The sequence below is a fragment of the Merops nubicus genome, unplaced genomic scaffold (genome assembly GCF_000691845.1).
Source record: "Merops nubicus isolate BGI_N331 unplaced genomic scaffold, ASM69184v1 scaffold9085, whole genome shotgun sequence".
NCBI lineage: Eukaryota > Metazoa > Chordata > Aves > Coraciiformes > Meropidae > Merops > Merops nubicus.
Genome location: NW_008610216.1, coordinates 511 through 20,532, shown reverse-complemented (window position 1 = coordinate 20,532; position 20,022 = coordinate 511). Strand labels below are relative to the sequence as shown.

General features: G+C 37.4%; 1 protein-coding gene across 1 annotated transcript in view; it reads left to right on the top strand.

The window, feature by feature from the left end:
• Positions 1-19,657, top strand: part of TBC1D12 (TBC1 domain family, member 12) — a gene marked incomplete at its 5' end in the record, with an annotated part of 28,943 nt that extends 9,286 nt beyond the window's left edge. Inside the window, 11 exons of the mRNA XM_008940832.1 lie at positions 4,469-4,584; positions 6,710-6,792; positions 8,421-8,538; positions 8,935-9,041; positions 9,597-9,677; positions 13,181-13,275; positions 13,987-14,058; positions 15,977-16,105; positions 16,426-16,535; positions 18,230-18,488; positions 18,710-19,657. Coding sequence (XP_008939080.1) covers positions 4,469-4,584; positions 6,710-6,792; positions 8,421-8,538; positions 8,935-9,041; positions 9,597-9,677; positions 13,181-13,275; positions 13,987-14,058; positions 15,977-16,105; positions 16,426-16,535; positions 18,230-18,488; positions 18,710-18,778 — 1,239 coding nt within the window. The remainder of the gene's footprint in view (positions 1-4,468; positions 4,585-6,709; positions 6,793-8,420; positions 8,539-8,934; positions 9,042-9,596; positions 9,678-13,180; positions 13,276-13,986; positions 14,059-15,976; positions 16,106-16,425; positions 16,536-18,229; positions 18,489-18,709) is intronic.
• Between the last annotated feature and the right edge of the window lie 365 nt (positions 19,658-20,022).

Here is a 20,022-nt window from a genome sequence, read left to right as displayed (position 1 = left end):
GTTCAAAAAATGAGTGGATGTGGCACTTGTGGCTATGGTCTAGTGGTTAGGGAGATGTTGGGAGGAAGGTTGGACTTGATACTAGAGGTCCTTTCCAACCACAGCGATTCTATGATTCTACACAGTGCAATCCAGTAGCATTTGGAGATATCTAAAATAACTCTGAATGGTCTAGATCTCCGGTACAGTTCTTCTCAGGAAGGACAAAAGAAACTTCACTGTTCTAGGTTTTCCATGTAGATTTCAAAAAGGTGCAGGCAGTAAAAACCTCTGCAGGTTTATTATTTTTCTTCTTTTTAAAACACCAAGGGACTTTTTGGGTCGTGCTTAGGTTTTTATTGGGGGGGCTGTTGTTTGGTGGGATGGGTTTGTTTTGTTTCATTTTTAAGATGATGCTAAGATGATGCTATTTGGGATATCTTTATCTTCTTTAAGCACAAAGGCAGTTTATAAGCAAAAGACTTTGTCCAGCCCCATTTACCTGTCTGTAGGATAATAGGCTTACCTGCACTTCTGTAGAAATGCTAGACATCAAGTCTCTCCACGTATCAAAGTGCTTTTAAATATATTGCCACAGTTTTTATCAGGAAACCCAGACTTTTAGCCTGTTAACAGGTTAATTATTGGTAGTAGGTGAGAGGATGCAGTTCCAGCCTTAATAAGGACATAATTGTTCTTTCTTTCTATTAAAACTGACATTTGTTTTTCTGTGTTTTGGGATTGCAAAATGTTCCGTAACTTTCAATAAATGCCAGATATGCTGCAATAAAGACTTTTTTTAACAACGTTCTCTGAGCCACCAAAACCATACATGGGACACTTACAGTGTGGTGTGAATTTCTTTTTTTCTTTTTTTTATTCCATAAACAGGTCTTACATAGTCTTGAATCTTAGCTGCCAGCTCTTCTATCCTTGGGTATATGTCCTACATGTTAAGTATTTGATAAGACATTTGACTTTAAATTGTATTTTTACCTTGTTATGTTAAGCATTGGCTCACATCTTTTGAAGTGAAATTTTGTGCCAGCTCAAGCTTTTTATCCCTTGCCAAGAATTTCAGATGCTGCATCAAATGCATGGTTAAGGCTATTGGATTCGTTATGTCTAGTCATACAAAATATTGCAGAAAAAATATTTTTAGTTGCACAAACTAAGGAGTTCCATGCATGCCTGATGGTTTTGGCATCTAATCTTCAGATAAGTTCTCTAGAGCACAGTCTTCTTGAGGAAGAAGCATCTTCCATTGGGATTTTCTGATACTTTGGAATATGTTTCATCTTTGTGCAGCAATGACAGTTTGAGCCTGAAGCTATTTTGGTCTCTGCTTTGACTCCTTCTAGTAACACATACAGTTTTTCCTCTGTTCATGTGTTCTTTTCTTGCAAAACCCAGCTGTTCAAAGAGTGTGCTCCCAGAAACACATTTGGGTAATGAGTTCTGCCTTTTGTGGAAATCCCTGTTGTAGACTTTTTTCATTCCTCTGTCATTTTGGACATAGTAGATCAGTTCTTAGCATGTACAATAGCCAGAAGCACTAGCACTATTCAGATGTGTTGCCTGTAGTGAAGAGGTGAGAGTGGCTGAATTTCTAGTATCTATCTTGCAGTGCTGGTTGTTTGTTTTTTTTTTTTTTCATTTTCATACAAATTAGGTATGTAGGAATGTTGAAAAGGTTGGTACTCTTTGGGCTTCCTCATCTCTGATAACTCAATGAACTTCATTTTGTGTCTCCTTTTACAAAGTGCTGGGTAATGTGAATGAAAACCAGAGCTCCTACTGAGAGTGAGGGGTGGAATTGCTGCTGTAGTGCAGCTGACCTCTGGGTGCTAGCACAGAATACATCCCTAACTGAATAATGTGCTGGGGTAACCTGAGTTATAAAGCATGGTAGGAGTGCCTGTAATGTCTCTGGGTTTAGGTGGAATTAAACAATTTAGGCTTAAGAACATGTATATTATTTTATACAGTGAATGCTGGATTTCAGATTTTTCTTGTGCTTGTGTGAATTACAACAGAACTACTATATTCTACAGAATTCTGTATGTCCAGTTGTTGAAGATACTTGTCTGCATGTGCCAAATCATATTGGATGAGTATTATTTTCAATCAAAAGTTGTCTTGGGAATTACCCTTCAGGAGAGGAGTATGTTCTAGGAAATTTGTATAAACCTCTGTTCTTGGCCAGAGACATAAACATTTAGAACTAAGTTGTATTTAAGAACAGTTGGCCAGCAACTTTTATGTCATTGTGTTTACAAAGAATCATCTTTTTAGTGTGAATATATATTTAAATGATGATAGCAAGCAGTTGCTCTTTTTCTTTAAAAGATGCATATTTGGTCTTTTCTTGAAGACAGAAAAACAACAGATAATCTCTAGTTGAAACAGCAGGGTTGTAGCTATAGATTTGTGCTTGTCTTTCCAGGGTGCTAACAAAATGAGTTATTTGGTGTGCTGCATGATACAGTATTTAAAGGGTGGAAGGATGGATGAAGACTTTGGTGGGGGTTGAGGTGGGTGGAAACACTTCAGAAGATACTAAGACTGTTTCAAAACCATTTGTTGGCTTGTTTTGTGGAGGTGCAGTCTCCTTCTTGTATTTTTCTTCCACAAATTAGAAAAAGAAAAGGACAAGAAATCAAATAACTTCAGAATCTGAGAAGTATAGTGGCATATAATGCGTGTGGCCTTACCACTGTGAACACATTTTATCTTCTCTGAACTTTGAAGATAAGAGATTGGGCCTGGTTAGCACTTAAATGGAAAACTGCTTAGGAATACCATTCCTAGCAAAAGTGGAGTCGCCATCCTTGGCGATATTAAAAAGCTGACAGAACAAGGCCCTCTCCAACCTGCTGTAGTTAACCTTGCTTTGAGCAGGGAGGCTGGACTAGGTGGTCTCCAGAGGTACCTTCCAACCTCAATGACTCTGTCATAACTTTCTCTTGAGAACAGCATGACATCACTAAGGATATACTTTTTGGATTTGTTAATGTATTATGCCCAATGTGAAAGAACAAAAATTTTGTTGGAGAACATTAAAACGGGTAGAGTAAGGAGACTGTTGAGCAGAAAGCTTTAAGACACCTTAGTGTCAGGCACATACTTTGTATTTTCTGGAAATCTGAGGTTGCATTGTCATGTTTGAGAGGGGTCTTTTTCCATTTAGCTGTGTGGACTTCAACTGTGTAGTGAACATGATAGCTTTGAAGTTGTCAGCTCTGTTTTTATAATGCTGTCAATGAACACTGAATGTGTACAGCACACTGTTTCTCTCTGGGAGGTGTGTAAAAGGACCTATGTATTAGGTGAGATTCATTTGGGAGCACTTCCTAGGGAAGACCTATGTTTGATTGGGAAGATAAATTACCTAATCAGTAATTGATCAATTTTTTATTTTTGGTGACTTAAGGTATTTTGTTTAGTATGAGACTGAATTTATGTACACAATTATTAAAGCAAGAAAAGTGAAAGAACAAACTGTCTTTAGATTTTAAAAAAGCTTGTACAAGTTAGAGCTCACTGTGCGTAAGAATAGAGCTGTGATCCATGAAAAGTACGTTATTAAAATACCTTGAATTTGTTCTCTTAAAAAAATGATTTTTCAGCTCTTAATATTCTGTTTGAATTCCAGCATGTGGAAGACTTATAAACTAGTATTTAGCCTTCATGCCTAAGGAAAGCGTGAACCCACAAGATAACTTGATTTGGGAATAAATTGAAAGTTTTCTCACAGATAACATTTGAAGATTTACTGGATTGTAAGAGCGGGTTGCCCAGTAATTGGCAGTAAATTTGTATTTATGAAGGCTAAAAAAGAATGTATGTGTGATTTGAGGTTTTCATCTGGCTCTGGCCTTTTTTTCTAAAGACCATCTTATATTTCTGCTTTGTTGAGTTGCTCTTGTGGGAAAAAGAATACTTGCTTTCTCGGAATTTTCTGTGTATTAGAGGCTGTTAAATATTTATAAGTAGATTGCATGTTTTAACCTCTGAGAAGGAAATTATGTGAAATAGACTTCTGATGTTAAATATTATGTTGTCACTGAGTATAGTGTAGGCAATTCTGGGTAATCTTGGTTTGGTTTTGCTAAAGGCTTCAGAAACCTGAGGAGTACTGGATGTTAAGGTGGCTAGAATCAAAAGGAAAGAAATGGGAAGAGACACATTCTTGGTTAGTCATCTGTGGTGGTGGCTTTTTTTGATTTGTAGTAATATTGAATTAGACTAGATCAAAGATTAAGTTGCCACAATAAACTGTTTTCTTTGTCATTGTTACTTAGGAGTCCTGGAAAGCTTTGCTGTCTTGCTATACAAAATTTCAGCTTGTAATGTTAGTTCCTTGCTGTATTAAATTATTTAACATTATATATTTTAAGATTATTTAGTAAGTGTTAAACAAGTAATATGCTTACTAACTAGATATGAGGCTGAAAGTTGTAATTTAATTATCAATAATGTTGTTTAGGAATATGAAGCACGGACAGGAAGAATGTATAAACCTCCACCCCCCTCAACAAGACGTAAAAACATTGCATTTGAACCACTTTCAACTACTGCTTTGATTCTGGAGGATCGACCAGCGTAAGTATGAATGTGCTGTGGAACTGGTGATAACTGAGTCTGTTAGGTATGCTTCTGATGAGCTAAATTTCACAAGTCTTTCATGAAAGTATCATTGGATAATTCCATCTCAGATAATAGCCTAACAAATAAGAGATTACAGAGCACTGGAACAGGGTCCCCAGGGAGGTTGTTGGAGTCTCCTGCCTTGGAGACTTTTAAGACCCGTCTGGATGTGTTCCTGTGTGACCTGCTCTAGACTAGATGGTCCTGCTCTGGCAGGGGGGTTGGACTCGATCTCCAGAGGTCCCTTACAACCTTTAACATTCTGTGCGGAATACCTCCAGGAATTCTTTCTTGCTGTAATGGGGCTACCAGTCTGTTATCAACTATATATCACAGCTGCCTATGACAGTGTTGTGGGCACCCTTAATCAGGAAAATTCCTGAAGACTTCTCTGGATTTCTTCACTGCTATCTCAGTGTGCACTCCCGTCTCCTTCTCCCATTCTGCATAATTAGTCTCCTAGACCAGCTGGGAAGACTTCACAGTGGCAATTGTAACTTCAGCAAACCTGGGCTTGGCTTACTGGAAGAGTTTTTCTAAACAAGAAAAAAAAAGTATTAGTTGGGTAACAGCAGGAGTGGGAAGAACAGCCTCTGAAACACAAGAAATACCTTCCTGTCACAAGTGCTGAATGCTCATTTTGTATCTGGCAACTGCAAGTGCTTCATTGGTACCAAGATGTTAAGTGTTCACTTTAATGGTTTCAGTTATGTTTTCATGGCTCCTTAAAACAACAGCTGAAGGAAGGCAAGGAAATGGCAGATGAAGATGCAACAAAAGCTGCATTAAGTACAAATAAGAATAGCAATGAAAAATGGGTAATAAATGGGTCAGTGTTTTCAGCTATACAGTCGTCAGCAATTTGAAGGAAAGAGGAGAACCTGCATACTAGGAGGGTGTGCTGGAGGAAAGCTAATGGAGCCAAGCTTTCAAATTGCACTTTGAGAAGACTTGTGATGGCACTGGAAAATGTTTGCTCTAATCAGTTCTAATTTGGAAATGGAAAAGAGAACATAGTGTTTACTGCGATATTCTCTCTAGTGGTATATAAGCTCGTTTGGTGGTAAGACTGAAAGATCCTGAATGGAGGTATAGATTGCTATGACTTAGTTTGGTAAATGCTTTATTTCTTTTGCTGTATAGTGGACAGTAAGATACATAGTGTTTTGATGGTGCTTTTGCGTACTTCCAAAATGTCACAGTTCACAAATTAACATAAGTCTTTGCGAATGGCACTTCCACTTGTTTCAAATTGGAGTGCCATCCCAAGCCTGTTATGTGTTGCCACAATCTCATCCTTGAATATATATTCTGTTGTCTCCAGTGTTAAACCATCACATCTGCTCTTGCTTTTTTTTTTTGTCTTTAAGTGACAAAATGTCTTCCGTTTATTTTGAACCAAAGTAGACTAGAAATTGGGTAGAAACTTGAGACCAAACGATGTGTTCTGATACGTTTTTGAATGAGTCTGCTTGGTCAGAAGGAAGTGTGTGTTTGGTAACCAGGGGATTAATATGCAGCCCAAAGCCAAACACATTTTAGGCAGGTGAACTTGTAGCACTGCAGCAAGCTGCTTTAGCTCTGACATAAATGGGGATCTATCCTTTCTTCCTTGGGTAAACCGATCTCCTCTTGTGGGAGTTTTACAGAACTAACTGTAATGAATAAAAAACCTTTACCTTTTATTGAAAATGCCATCATAGATTTCCTGTGAACAAACAGTATCAGTATGCAGGTATTCATGGAATCGTTTGGGTTGGAACTGTGCTCATGCAGAAATGCATTGGAATAAATAACTATATGGAATACTGGTATTTCCCCTTTGTCACTTCATGCAAACTTCATTTGAGCGTCATTCCAGATGTTCAACAAATCTAATAATCCTGCTTGGGTGGAAGCTACAGGAGAACTAATGAATGGAAGCAGTGTACATCTGGTAGTTTTTCTACTGCTGTTACTGAAACACTGGTAGTGGAACGAACCCAAAGCTCACCTTAGGGAGGAGCCAAATTAAAACTTGCTCTGAAATGGTTCAGAATGTCATTGGTATGTATTGAATTCAGGAACAACTTGTTTTCAGAAATCTTCCTGCCAAATCAGTGGAGGAGGCTTTACGTCACCGACAAGAATATGATGAGATGGTAGCAGAGGCAAAAAAACGAGGTATGTTAACTGCCCGTACTCACTATAGCTCTTCTTAACTGTGCAGCAAAAATAAAATAATTTCTGGCTTGTGTAGTGTATAGTGAAGAACAACCTAGTCTAATATCTAGGTGATTTTCTGGTACATATGTGCACGCAGTTTAAAATGGAACTCACTTATCAAATTATTTTCTTATTCCACCACAGTGAACATAACTAGGTTCAGAAGTCAGTTTAACCTTTTTATTAATTTTGAAGTAGAAACTTAATGTGATGTTTTGTTTTATTTTAAACTACTTGTGTAATGTGGAAACTTTCTCTGTACTTAAACTCTTTTTTTTCAAGCTATGTTGCCCCTGAGAGCCAAAGTATAATAAAGCTAACTACTTAAAGATCTGGTTTTTTGGGGAATTGGAGGTCAATTTCAATGTGAAGACAGATGAAAACTTTGTTTTGCTTTTTTTTTTTTTTTCCCCTCAAGCAGCTGTACCTGTGTGAACCTTCTTGATCTCACTTGATCTGTTTTTTAATTTAAAGATATCTGTAGCATCTTGTACTGTGCCAGTCTATGAATAGCTGTTGAAAGGTCTTCTGTAGTCTCGTGCCTAGTATTCAGGGAATAAGCTATTTTAAGAATCTGTGCTGCATGTTTTACTTGGGCTGTTGCCAGAAATATAAGCTCCTGAACTGATAGAGCCTCTATGAATCTGACAGCTTAATTCTGAAAGATATAATAAGAAACCCAAGGCATTTGACAACTCATTTCACTGTTGTGGTATGCATCTTGTAAGGTATAATCTGTGGATTGTGTTCTCTAATTGCATCTTTGGAGGGTCAGCCATGTGTAGTGTTTTAGTATATCTGCCCTAGTATTCATTAAATTAACAATTGCTACGTACAGAAAGCTTTAGTAAAACCTTAATGGAGCTGGTCAGCCATATCAGTTTACCAAGGATGGCACATTTACTCTGTTGATGTGTTTAGTGCATGCGTAAATAGAACATGTCCCACAATTTCAGGGTGATTCTTAGTGGTGTCAAGGCAGCACTGCTCTGCTCTTCTTTTAGCCTTTTTTATAAGAAGGATCTACAAATGATCCTTTTTTTAGAAGGCAGAATATGCTTTTCTTGTTCAGCATTGTGGCTTTGGCTCAGATTTTTAGGTTATCGTTCTGGGAAAGAAAATATAGAATGCTTCTTTTTGATTAATTAGATTTGATTAATTTTTAAATGGCTGTAAAATTGCAGTTTTGAATAATAATTTTACCTGTAATTATTGATGATTATTGTAAGTAACAAGTAAGGTTTAGATTAAAAGGTGGATTGAAATTCATTACAGAAAAACCAGTGCTGGTGTTGTACTTGCTTTTTAGTCATTCTGTGTACTGCAGAAAAGAATGCTGTGATTTTTCTAGCCAGGTTTTTTGCTTGTCTAAATTGCTGTGTGTTTAAATAACTTAGACAGCTTAAAATTAAAGAATTGGTCAGAAATACACTTAAAATCAGCAGAAATAGTGCCAGCTAGCTCATGTGCAACTATAACTTACCCTTGATATCTTTCAGACATCTAAATAATTAGAGACTAGTTGAATTATTTCCCTAATAATTTATACACTCTAAAACCAAATTATTAACGTCTTTGCCTAACAGAAATTAAAGAAGCACATAAAAGGAAAAAAATAATGAGAGAGCGTTTCAAGCAAGAGGAGAATATCGCTAGTGCTATGGTGATTTGGGTCAATGAAATACTACCTAACTGGGAAGGCATGTAAGTAAAGCTCTCTTGGGGAAATGAGGCAAGGCTGGCTTCTTTCTCCTCTGGAAACAGAGGAGCACACACCTTATTTTCCTTTCCATTTTGTCAAGAAGTCAGTCTTTGTTGCCGGGATGTAGTGAGAGGTCATTACAGAGCAACAGGAAATGTGCTTTCTGGGAGCCTAATGGTTTTGTTTTGTTTTGTTTGGTGGCTTGTGTTGTTTTTGTTTTGATGAATGTGTTTTTTTTTTTTTAATAGGGCTTTAGCATGAGCAGAGATTCTTGAATATTGATTTGGGAAATAGTATGTTATTTTGCTTGTAAGTTGCCCAATGATTTTTAGAAAACAAAATGTGCAATACATGCCTTTTTTTCTTTCTTCCCTCCCAACCCCCCTTCCCTATCTTAGGCGTGCTACCCGAAGAGTTCGAGAACTGTGGTGGCAGGGGTTACCCCCAAGTGTACGTGGGAAGGTTTGGAGTCTAGCTGTGGGAAATGAATTAAATATCACTCCTGGTATGCCTCAACATATCACACTTCAATGCAAAATTAAGTTGGTTATTTTGAAAGAAAAATTTAAACTTTTGTTAAAAACGTATATATATATTGGTGTACGTTTGCTTTTTGAAGGACTATATTTCAAAACCTTCCAGACAGGTGGTTTTTACAATTAGACATCATGGCCTGGTAAATTATGAAAACAATGTGCAAAGACTGCTTACAAAAACATTTTAGACTTGTAAAATTTAAGGTGGGTAATTCCCAAATTAGGTGGCTAAATTCCCCAACTTTTTTATGTTTAAAACTGAGAATTTTTAGCTTTGCTCTCTTATGGGGGTGGAAAAGGGAATTGTTTTATTTTATAACTAATGATTTTAATGATCTGGAAGTGTCCTAACCTATTCACAAAAATAAAAATCTATGGTACCATCTAATAGATTCTCCCTCTGCCTGTAGTGGCTAAGCACCAAAACCAAAGCCAAGAATTCTCATTGTGCTTTTGTTTTGATTGGTGCTTTTCTTACTTATCTCTTCCTTTTTTGTTGTTGATTTTGTTTTACTTTCTCGCAGAACTTTATGAAATCTTCTTGTCAAGAGCTAAGGAGCGATGGAAAAGCTTCAGTGAGACCAGTTCTGAGAATGACATAGAAGGTGAGATCTCCTGAGTGCTAGGAAGTCTCCTGTTCACTCATACAAGCCCAGGAAGTCTCACAAGTCCAGCTGCAGTTGCAGCATTAGGAACACTTTCAGTGCTCAAGAGTTGTTCCCTACATAAACATCTGCTTCCTTATAACATGTCAGTGAGTGAGGGCTTAACAGTATTTACTGTATTAACAAAAGATGCATTAAAATGAATGTGTTTTCCTCTGAATTCCTGACATAGCAGGACTAAGCTCTCAAGAGAATTCTGGATGAAATACAACAGGAAGAAATGGGAAACTAAATTACAACAGGTGCTGTTGCTTAGCTTTGTTTAGATGGCTCTTATGTTGGTATCCCTTCCACAACTTTGGTAAAGAAAACATTATTCTCTATTTTTTGATTGGGGAACGGAGAGGTGAAGCATGTATAACATTACACATTTTGGATATCACTTGGGTTTCCCTGGCTGCTCACATGACCTTTTCTCCCAAATCTGTTACATGGGGATGTTAGCACACTTAAGTGCATAATGGAGTCTTATCACTGGCATATTACTGTCTTCTGGGAGTGTTTTTCCTGTTAAAAACAGCATCAGTGGTGTTTTAGCAAGGTAACCATGAGCCACCAGTGTGCTCCTGTGGACAAGAAGGCTAATGTTATCTTTGGATGTGTTAAGAGCAGTGTGGCCAGCAGGTCAAGTGAGGTTCTCCTCCCACTCTGCTCTGCCTTGGTGAGGCCACATCTGGAGTACTGTGTCCAGCTCTGGGCTCCCCAGTTCAAGAGAGACAGAGTAATACTGGAGACCATCCAACGGAGGGCTATGTAGATGATTAGGGGACTAGAGCATCTCTCTTGTGAGGAAAGACTGAGACCTGGGGCTGTTTAGCCTGCAGAAGACTGAAAGGGGACCTTATCAATGCTTGTCAAGAGGATGAGACTAGACTGTTTTCAGGGTTGCCTTGCAACAGGACCAGGGGCAACAGGCACAAACTGGAACACAGAAAGTTCCACCTCAACATCAGGAAACACTTCTTTACTGTGAGGGTGATGGAGCATGGGAACTGTCTGCCCAGACAGGTTGTAGAGTCTTCTGGAGTCTCCTTTTCTAGTGATACTCAAAACCCACCTGGATGTGCTCCTGTACAACCTGCTCTAGGTGAACCTGATTTAGCAAGTGGAGAGTTGGACTAGATGATCTCCAGAGGTCCCTTCCAACTCCTACCATTCTGTGATTTATTTTTTTTTTTTGTTTTTGTTTTTTTTGTTTTTTGTGGGGATATGGTGGTTTGTTTGGTGTGTGTTTGTTTGTTTGTTTTTTGGGTTTTTTTTTTTTTGTTTTTGTTTTTTTTGTTTTTTGTGGGGATATGGTGGTTTGTTTGGTGTGTGTTTGTTTGTTTGTTTTTTGGGGGGGGTGTTGAGTGGTGGGCTGTATGGGCTGGGGGGCAGAGAAAATGGCAAAAAGTACTTTTTTTGTCTGCACTTGGCCATAGCCAGTCCTGACTAACTGGCTACTTTGACTATAAATTATCCGTGTCTCTCTTATTCTACCTCCATGACTCATGTGAAGCTTGTCTTGAGACAAATAATATATAAAAAATTCTGTTTGTATGTGACTGTAAATGTGCTTATCCTTGTAACATGTTTGTAATGCTCCTTGGTTTTTGGGGTGACAGTTGGTTATTTTGTTTTGGGGGTGTAGTCTGAGCACTGGGGGAAACTTAGGTAATTTGTTTATTTTGGAAAGGTATTAATTCTGGATGGGAGTGAAAGAGGGAGGGGTCCTGATTGTGTCAGATGTTCTGGGAAATGTAATAAAGGAAGACTTATGGTAATTGCTTTTTTTCACCACTAGTTGAAAAGTAAGCCAACCCATTGTGCTTATTATTAATCTTTAGTAGCAAACTCTGGAAGACCAATTCTTTTAGCTTCATTTAACAAATGTGAGTGGTTCTGAGAGTTTTTACTGTTCCAATATCTTTAATGCTTTATTTTGGCAGATAAAAGCATGAAAAGTATCTTTTTGTGTCTTGAAGACAAGACATTAATCGGACCAAGTATTACCTGTCAGATCTGCTCAAAAGACCACCAACAATTCACCTTTTGGAATTCATAGAACTAAATTTTTTTTTTTTTTTCTGTTAAACCCAGAGTTTCTTGTACTCTCTATTGTGGATTCTCATCTTCCTTGGGAATCACTCTAAATAGGTACTGTCCCACGTGAAATGATACCAAATTATCCAGTATAAGAATCCAGTTAATTTTGAAAGAGAAAGGAGGGATTAAGCAGCAGTCGTTGAACTTTTTATTTTAGATTGTTTATGCTCTTTCTCTTTAACAATAACTGTCTTCTTTCTCACAAACTCCCCTAAAGCAGCCTGCAGCAGTCACACTCACTCTGGAATGCAACTATCATGATTTTAGGAGGACTGGAAGGAAATGCTGACTTTTAGGCTTCGGCAGAGCAGGTTCTGTTTAGCCTATTCACCCAATTGTGCAATCTTCCACTTCCCAGGTGGCTATTGACTGGTTTAAGCCCACTAAAAAAGCCTTTTTCCAAGTGCCACGTATTTTTCTCCTAGCTACCCCTAGTATATGCATCATGTCCATATGTAGGGGATAGGACAGAGATAACTCAAGGGCCAGCTGAATTTCTTCTGGAGGTTCTTGAGTGAATTCTGTCTTCTCTCCTGCAGTTTGAAGAATGCCAATCTTATGGATGCAAGAAAGTCTGAGTGAAATCTGAGCTATAAGAGCTCAGAATTAATGTAACTTGTGCAGATAACTGTGTGGTCAATTTTGGAAACTTCAATGAAGTTTCTCTGTATATTGCTAGTTACCTTTTATCGAAGTGGGATGTGAGAAATTCATGACTTTGAAAGTAATATGCTTGACTTTGCAGGTTGAAGAAATGTTGACTTTTTGTGATAATGATGTAATTAATATTTTTTCCCCTAGTGTACATAGTATATTTCAATGCTGCTGGTTGAAATGAGCCATCAAATGAGCTAATAATGAATGTAAACTTTGAAAAGTGTGATCCCACTGGATCACATTTAGATCAAGAGTAGTGCTCCCACTCTGTGCTCTTGCATAGACTCAGTAACTGGAGTCACAGTAGAATATAAGAATGAAAACATGATTTTGAGGACTGGCCTGGGCAAAGTTCAAATTCTACTGAATTCAGGCCCAGATACACTGTTATACAGAAGAAAAAGTTAACCTGTTGGTTTTAAGTCTGAAGGATGTGAAGGTGTGTGACTTGAGAAAGGATGAGCATTTGGGTAGCAATTACTGATGATTTCCTTGCTTTTTGGAGGTAATGGTATATGCCAGGTACCAGTGCACATGTTTTACCTTGTGATGCATAGTACTGTAGAAGTGCACTCCAAGAATTAGAACTAGTTAACAATTTTTTTCTTTAGATCCTAAAACTCTATGTGCCTATGGCAGCTTTATTCTGCAGTCTATAGAATACATCTGTCAGTTTTATCAGGTGTTGGTTTTGCTTGCAGAAACAGGTGCATCTGTTGCTGACCGTGAGGCCAGTCTGGAACTGATTAAGCTGGATATATCACGCACATTTCCATCCCTGTATATTTTCCAGAAGGTGAGATCTCTGTGACTTTAGCTACGATAACTTTAAACTTCTGCATAGTTAAACAAGGAAAAAAAACTTAGCTGGCTTAAAGCAGAGTAGTTTTTATAAGTTATTTGTATAAAACGGAAGTAAAATCAGTTATTTCCTACTTATAATAGCAAGTAGTCATCTCTTTTTAATGGGAATAAAGTAGGGACACTTAGTGATGGACTATAAGGCTTTTTCTCCAGGAAAAAAATGACATGTGATTCCCTATTAACGTTTATGAAACTACTTGTAAAAATGAGAATATTATTACTTTTTCTACAGAAATCTTGATGAGTTCTAGTACATGTTTTTAGGCTTTATGATGGATATATACACACAGTACCTACAACAGCATGCGCTGGTGTAATTCATTAACTTCTGTTACTAAGAATTAAATTGTCCACTCTCTCTGAAAATGAAAAACTAACCCTGGATGTGTATCCTATATCCTCATTTTCCATTATGTACTGATTTCTACTAAATTATTTTATAGCATTATTAGTTTATTTTCCTTTAACATCTCAAAAGCTTATATGTAATGTTTAGAGTTAAAATGGTATTATTCTAGATGCAAGCAAAGCGCTGGCTCACTTGCATCCTAAAATACTGGCTTATTATCTTCCTATATTTATAAAATAATTTTCAAGAAACCTTTTTGTTTTGTTTTCCCTCTTCTGCCTTCCCTTGTATTAGGGTGGTCCTTATCATGATCTACTGCATAGTGTTTTAGGAGCATATACATGTTACAGACCAGATGTGGGATATGTAAGTATTTGCTCTAAAATGTTCATAGCATGGCAAATAAGCATAAGATGTCATGTATTAAAGTGTATTAATTGAGTAGGTTATCTAAACTTTATGCTACTATCGCTTAAAGTAATTCAATTTTGGCACTTATTTTATAGCCATTAACAATGATAGTAATTCTTAGAGATAATTAAACAGCTGAAAATGTACTGAATGTCAAGGGTGAGTGTACTATCTGGCTTGCATGGAAAATACATGGTAAACAGAAGTGTTCACAAGACATAGTTCTGACAGGCCCAGAGTATCTACGGGGCGGGGGGAACCCACACCACTCACTAGCAGACTCCCACTGAGCAGTGAGCAATTAGCCTCTTTGCCCTAGTGTTGCTCCCAGTGCTACCATTTCCATAGTGTTAGTCTCTGCTTCACTACTGCACCTCCGAAAATCCAGAAACTTCCTATTGGTATCTCGTTGTCAAAGATTAATTGCTCTGCCTGAGTTCAGCAAAGGTAAGATTGCTTGCAGGAAACATTACCATGTTGAAAAAATAAAAACCAAAACAACAAAACAAACAAAAACAACTAACCAACCAAAAACCCATAAAAAACCTGAACCCATGAAACCAGCAAAAAAACCCACAAGCCAACCAACTAAACAGAACATTTCTCTGAATGGTGTCATCTTAGACAATCAGTTAAATATCAAAAAGGTGCTTTTTTTGTATTTTTTTTTTTTCTTTGTTCCTGGAGCTAGTTGGAGCACATTTCACAAGCTCTAATTTTTCTGGGATAAAAAACATTGTTTAGCACAGGGTGTGTTTTCCTCTCCATATCAGACATGCTTAGGATGGATGTCTGCATCAATACCTAGTTTTTTCATCTTCAAATGTTTTTAGCCCTGAATTCTGTCATTTGTGACCTCCTTTCTGGACACCTTCCCATACATTTTGAGTGAGATTACAAACTATGCAGGTTCTGAGACTGCTTGTTCTCCAGGTGGAGTTTTAAAAGTCAAATAACTAATTTGTCATGGATAGGTCTTCTCCGTTTCATTACGAATGCATCTAGGCTGGATATTTCTGGTCATAGATTTTACTGTTAATATGATAGTAAATTCAATGTAACCATATTTCCACATCCATCTGTCCCACAAAAAGGGAAAGCTGCTGGACTCTTTTCCATGCATATTAGCACTCTTTTTCCCTTATTGGTTAAAATGCTGAGTGCATTTTATTAAATGAGGAGCAGGCAGCATCAATGCCTAGAAACAGTGGAATAATCATCTCTGCAGTTGAAATGGGTAAAATTATTTCTAGTATAATGAGTATTCAGATAATCAGTTAGCTACAGGAATAATGGTCTTCACTTTCATTGCAAGCTAAAGTGGTTTTGAGAGAAGCATCATGGGAAAATGTAAACTTGCATTGTAGCTAGCCACTTAGAAGTAATTTTATGTATGTGAACAAATAATGTTTGGCAAGTGGAAAGATATGTATTAACTCTTCCGAAACAGAATTTTTGTCTCAATTCCAACAACTATCTGGGTTTAAACTGTTCCATGTGTGTTTTTATTTTTTTCCTCCATGACTACTTTTCCCATAGCTTAACAATTAAGGCCAAGTTTAGTCTTTTATAAACTCTGTGTTGGGCCTGAGTAGTTTTAACTTTCTTGCATTCCAAGTCTGGAGGACTTGTAGTCATGAAATCTCCCACAACTTCCATCAAGCATGTAAAACTAGTGTCTGAAGAAACACTATTTCTTGCTGAAATCAGATGGACTGCATGCATAAAAATTATTTATGTTCTTTCTGTTCATCTGGAAATGTTATGCAGTGGTTTGTGGTATATTGCAGACTGTAAATATTTGCATTGCCAAAGATGTACGATGTACTGAACCTACTTACTTGTATTTGCCCCATGTTTTTCCCACTTGAAGGTACAAGGGATGTCCTTCATTGCTGCTGTGCTCATTCTCAATCTAGAAGAGGCAGATGCTTTCATTGCCTTTGCTAACCTTCTAAACAAGCCATGCCAGCTGGCCTTTTTCCGTGTGGATCACGGCATGGTATGCACAGAATTTTCTGATTTTGAACTTTAACATTCTTTTGACTTGAAGCATAGTTGATTTATTGATGACTTCCTTTTGGCCTACTGAATAATAAGCAGCTTTAACCCGTGGTTACAAAATTTGGAATACCAGATACTAATCCATAGGACACATCCTGCTGTCTTGATTTTTGCTCCAGAAACACTTAATTGTTGTTCTTATCTGAAGAAGTCACATGGAGCTATGTCGACGTCTTCAGTTCTTGGTGGGGTTTGTGTTAGTTTACAGCTGAAATTTGTTTTGATGACTGCTTATGAGGTGCTTTACTATTTCTACAGATGCTGAAATATTTTGCAGCCTTTGAAGTATTTTTTGAAGAAAATCTTCCCAGACTGTTTCTTCATTTCAAATCGTACAGTCTTACTCCAGACATATATTTGATAGACTGGTGAGTTCAGAGCATATAGTAAACCTAACCTTAGAATTGTTGTAACACTTTCAGCAATAGAAACACAGCCTGAGATAAAAGCATTCAGTAGGTGTTTGTGTACCTCAGCTTTCTAGGTCTTGTGAATTTGGGGCAAACTGTTTTGTGTCACCGTGGTTTCTCTGGCAGAATTCAAACTTTCTGAACTGGGATTAGGAGTGACTTCTATTTATACAGAAAATGAGACAGGATTCTCACAGGAGTTCTGTCTCATTTTCTTGTTTCTGCAGGTAAGATTTAGCCATGTGTAGCATAGGTAGGGTAGGGGAGGCTACTACACACTACATAGTTGTCTTATGATTGATTGTAAGTGACTTGATGAAATGAACATAATCAGCTGCTGAAGAAAGTGTGAATATAGGAATATAGACTTTAAAGCAGGACGATGAAACTTGTATCCCTTCCCAAACCAGGATCTACCTGGAAATGCAGTGAACATTTTGAAGTAATGAATGTTCTAAAGCAGAGTACCAAACTGTGTTATGTGCCTGTAATGGAAGGTAGTGATGCAAGCATCCTTGAAGTGTGTGTAGTGCTGCCAAATACAGATGTCTATTCATATGTGTGCATGTGTATAAGGATGTGCTTCATATGTGATTGTTATATGGGTTAGAAGTTTCTAATAAAGTAAATTGAATTGGTTAGAATTAAATAATATAAACCCATATATCTCAGTACTTGGGAACTTAGGCTATAAGGTATAAGATCAGCTTAGCAGTAAGCAGTAAATCTCAGCAGGAGCATGTTATACAGTAGCAGCACGGAGTCAGGAGTGTGCTGAGGTCTTGGGAGTTTAGGCAGATGGAGTGAGGTATGGAGGTTCCAGAAAGAGTACTGCTTGTACAAAGTACTAGAATATTCTGCTCCCAGTTACCTGTGAGAAATGAGGATTGTTATTCCTGCATATGTTCCAAAGATGGCCTTGGGACAGAGTTCCCCTTATAAAGGGAGAGTAGAAAAGATTTTGATAGTCTGTGGTAAGGAGTGTTCTGAGGTTCCTGAACCACCTCCCGATAGGAATACTGGGGGAACAGAACACTGTGCTTTGTATCAAAGGAACCACTACAAATTTATGAGAGGTGCTCTTCAGTGTGGTGCATGCAGCAAATTGCACTCTCTGCACATGTATAACAGATGCTTTTTAAAAATAAGCTTTGCAATAAGAAATGCAATTGGAATCTTCCCAGTAAGAATAGAACAGTGACTGTCTTTAGATTTTGGCCATTTTTAAAATGAATAGAAATTGGAAATGTGTCACAGCAATGTAGTGACTGAATTCTTTAGGTTTTGTTTAGAAAAGAAATTATGAACAGAGCTGTTAAACTGTATGGCTTAAATAATGAGAAGGGTTAAGTTATGATCTTTGTTGCTTCAGTTCTTATTTGTGTATTATACCCTCTTTGAGTGTAAAGACGTGTTTAACTTCTCCAGCCAGAGCTTCCTAAAGGAGGTGGCTTTCAAATGGATTTCCTGTAGCATGAAAAGAGATGGATTTCAGAGTAGGAGTTCTGACTTCAAGAACAGGAGACTTGTGGATCTTTGAAATATGGAACAATAAGAACATATGAAACAATCTGCTCACTCAAAGGAGGTTTTATTTTAATCTTTCTGAAATAGGTTAAAGTAATAATTGTTCCTTTTTTTCTCTGTTGTAGGATTTTTACACTCTACAGCAAGTCATTACCACTTGATCTGGCCTGTCGTGTCTGGGATGTTTTCTGTAGAGATGGAGAAGAGTTTTTGTTTAGGACAGGATTAGGAATCCTTCGGTTATATGAAGATATTCTCCTGCAGATGGACTTCATTCATATAGCACAGTTTCTAACAAAACTTCCAGAGGACATTACATCAGAAAAGCTTTTTAGTTGTATTGCAGCTATTCAGATGCAGAATAGTAACAAAAAATGGGCACAGGTGAGTTTCTTGGATAGATGTATCAAGAGACATGTCAGCACATCCGTGTATGGGGCAGTTAATGACTACTTCATACTGCATGTCTGACTTCTGAGCAATGGGCACTTCCTTTCGAGTTTGTCATTCTAGAAATTAATCTCCATGCTAGTCCTGTGGTGGTTAATGTTGTTTTTTTTTATTAAGACTTCTAAAATATTCATTAAATTATTTACTTTTTCCAGGTGTTTGCCTCACTAATGAAGGACAACAAAGAAGGGGACAAGAACCATAGCCCAGCACTGAAAAGCTAGTTGTCATAATGTTGAGGTCAACTGAAAATGTGGAAAACCACTTTAAGGACAAAGGAGTTTTCACATCACTTCTATGTGGAAAAGCACTATAGAAAATGTGAAAATGAGACATAAAAATGATGCAGCTCTCAGTGGAGTAATGAACTGATGAAATCTTCACCCTTTTGCCAGTATTAGCTTTTGCTGTGGGAAGGTTTCTTTTCACATTGAATACTAAAACCTATGAAACTGAGAAGTGGGCGAGTTCATATTTAATACTTTAAAAGAATCAGCTCAATGCAATAAACATTTTTAGTAACTTCTGTTGGTACTTCAAAAAAATTTTTGAGGCATAACTTTTTTTACAAATACCACAATGGCACTTTTGGGAGGGGATGAGGGAAATGCTAAATCTTAAGGCCCCAAAACTGCTATCCAAACCAAATGCTTTGGTACAAATATTACCTCCAAAATTAACCATTTGAAAGTATTGAGGACCAAATAAGGTAGCTGGTATATTTATGTGTAAGAGGGTTAAAATTTAGGAAGGGGTATTGTCTTATTTACTTTTTTTTTTTTTAAAGTTGCAGTATCATTCTTCAGTGTGGGCAAACGTAATTAACTCAGGAACTGTCGAAGTGTTGTGCCCAAACCAGTTGGAGCAAAAATCATCTGAATTTTAAACAGTGGTAAGATCAGGGCTGTTATTTTCAGAGTGTATGGCTTTCAAAGCAAGTGGTGTTAAGCATTTGTTTTGGTGTATTGGTTGTGCAGCTTATTAAAAATGGAGTGGGTATTTTGTGAAAGGGTTTTGCCACCAGAAGTTTTATTTTGTTGAACCGTTTCCAGCTAAGAAATACTTGTATGTAACGGTGGACACTAGAAACTGACAAAGCTATCTGCAGACTTTGTGTTGTCAAAGTAGCAGTCACTTTTAACACTTTGGAATAATGCAGACACAGAATTGTTTTTGAAACTATTTTTACTAGTGTGCAATACTGAAATCCAAAAAGCATCTGGTTTACTGATCCTTAATTCTTTAACATCTTTTAACTGTGAGACATAGTCATATTGTATGTGTCATGGCAGATATTTTCCAACATTTCCTGTTCTCAAAGATGCTGTCCAACAACTTGTGATTGTAGGGGATGGAAATTTAAAATGGATAGCACTGCAGGTGAGGAACACTTGCACTTTCTTGGTCCATTTTTGCTAATATTTAATGTAAATAAGTTCCTTCTATGTGGGTTGTTTTTTCAACTGGT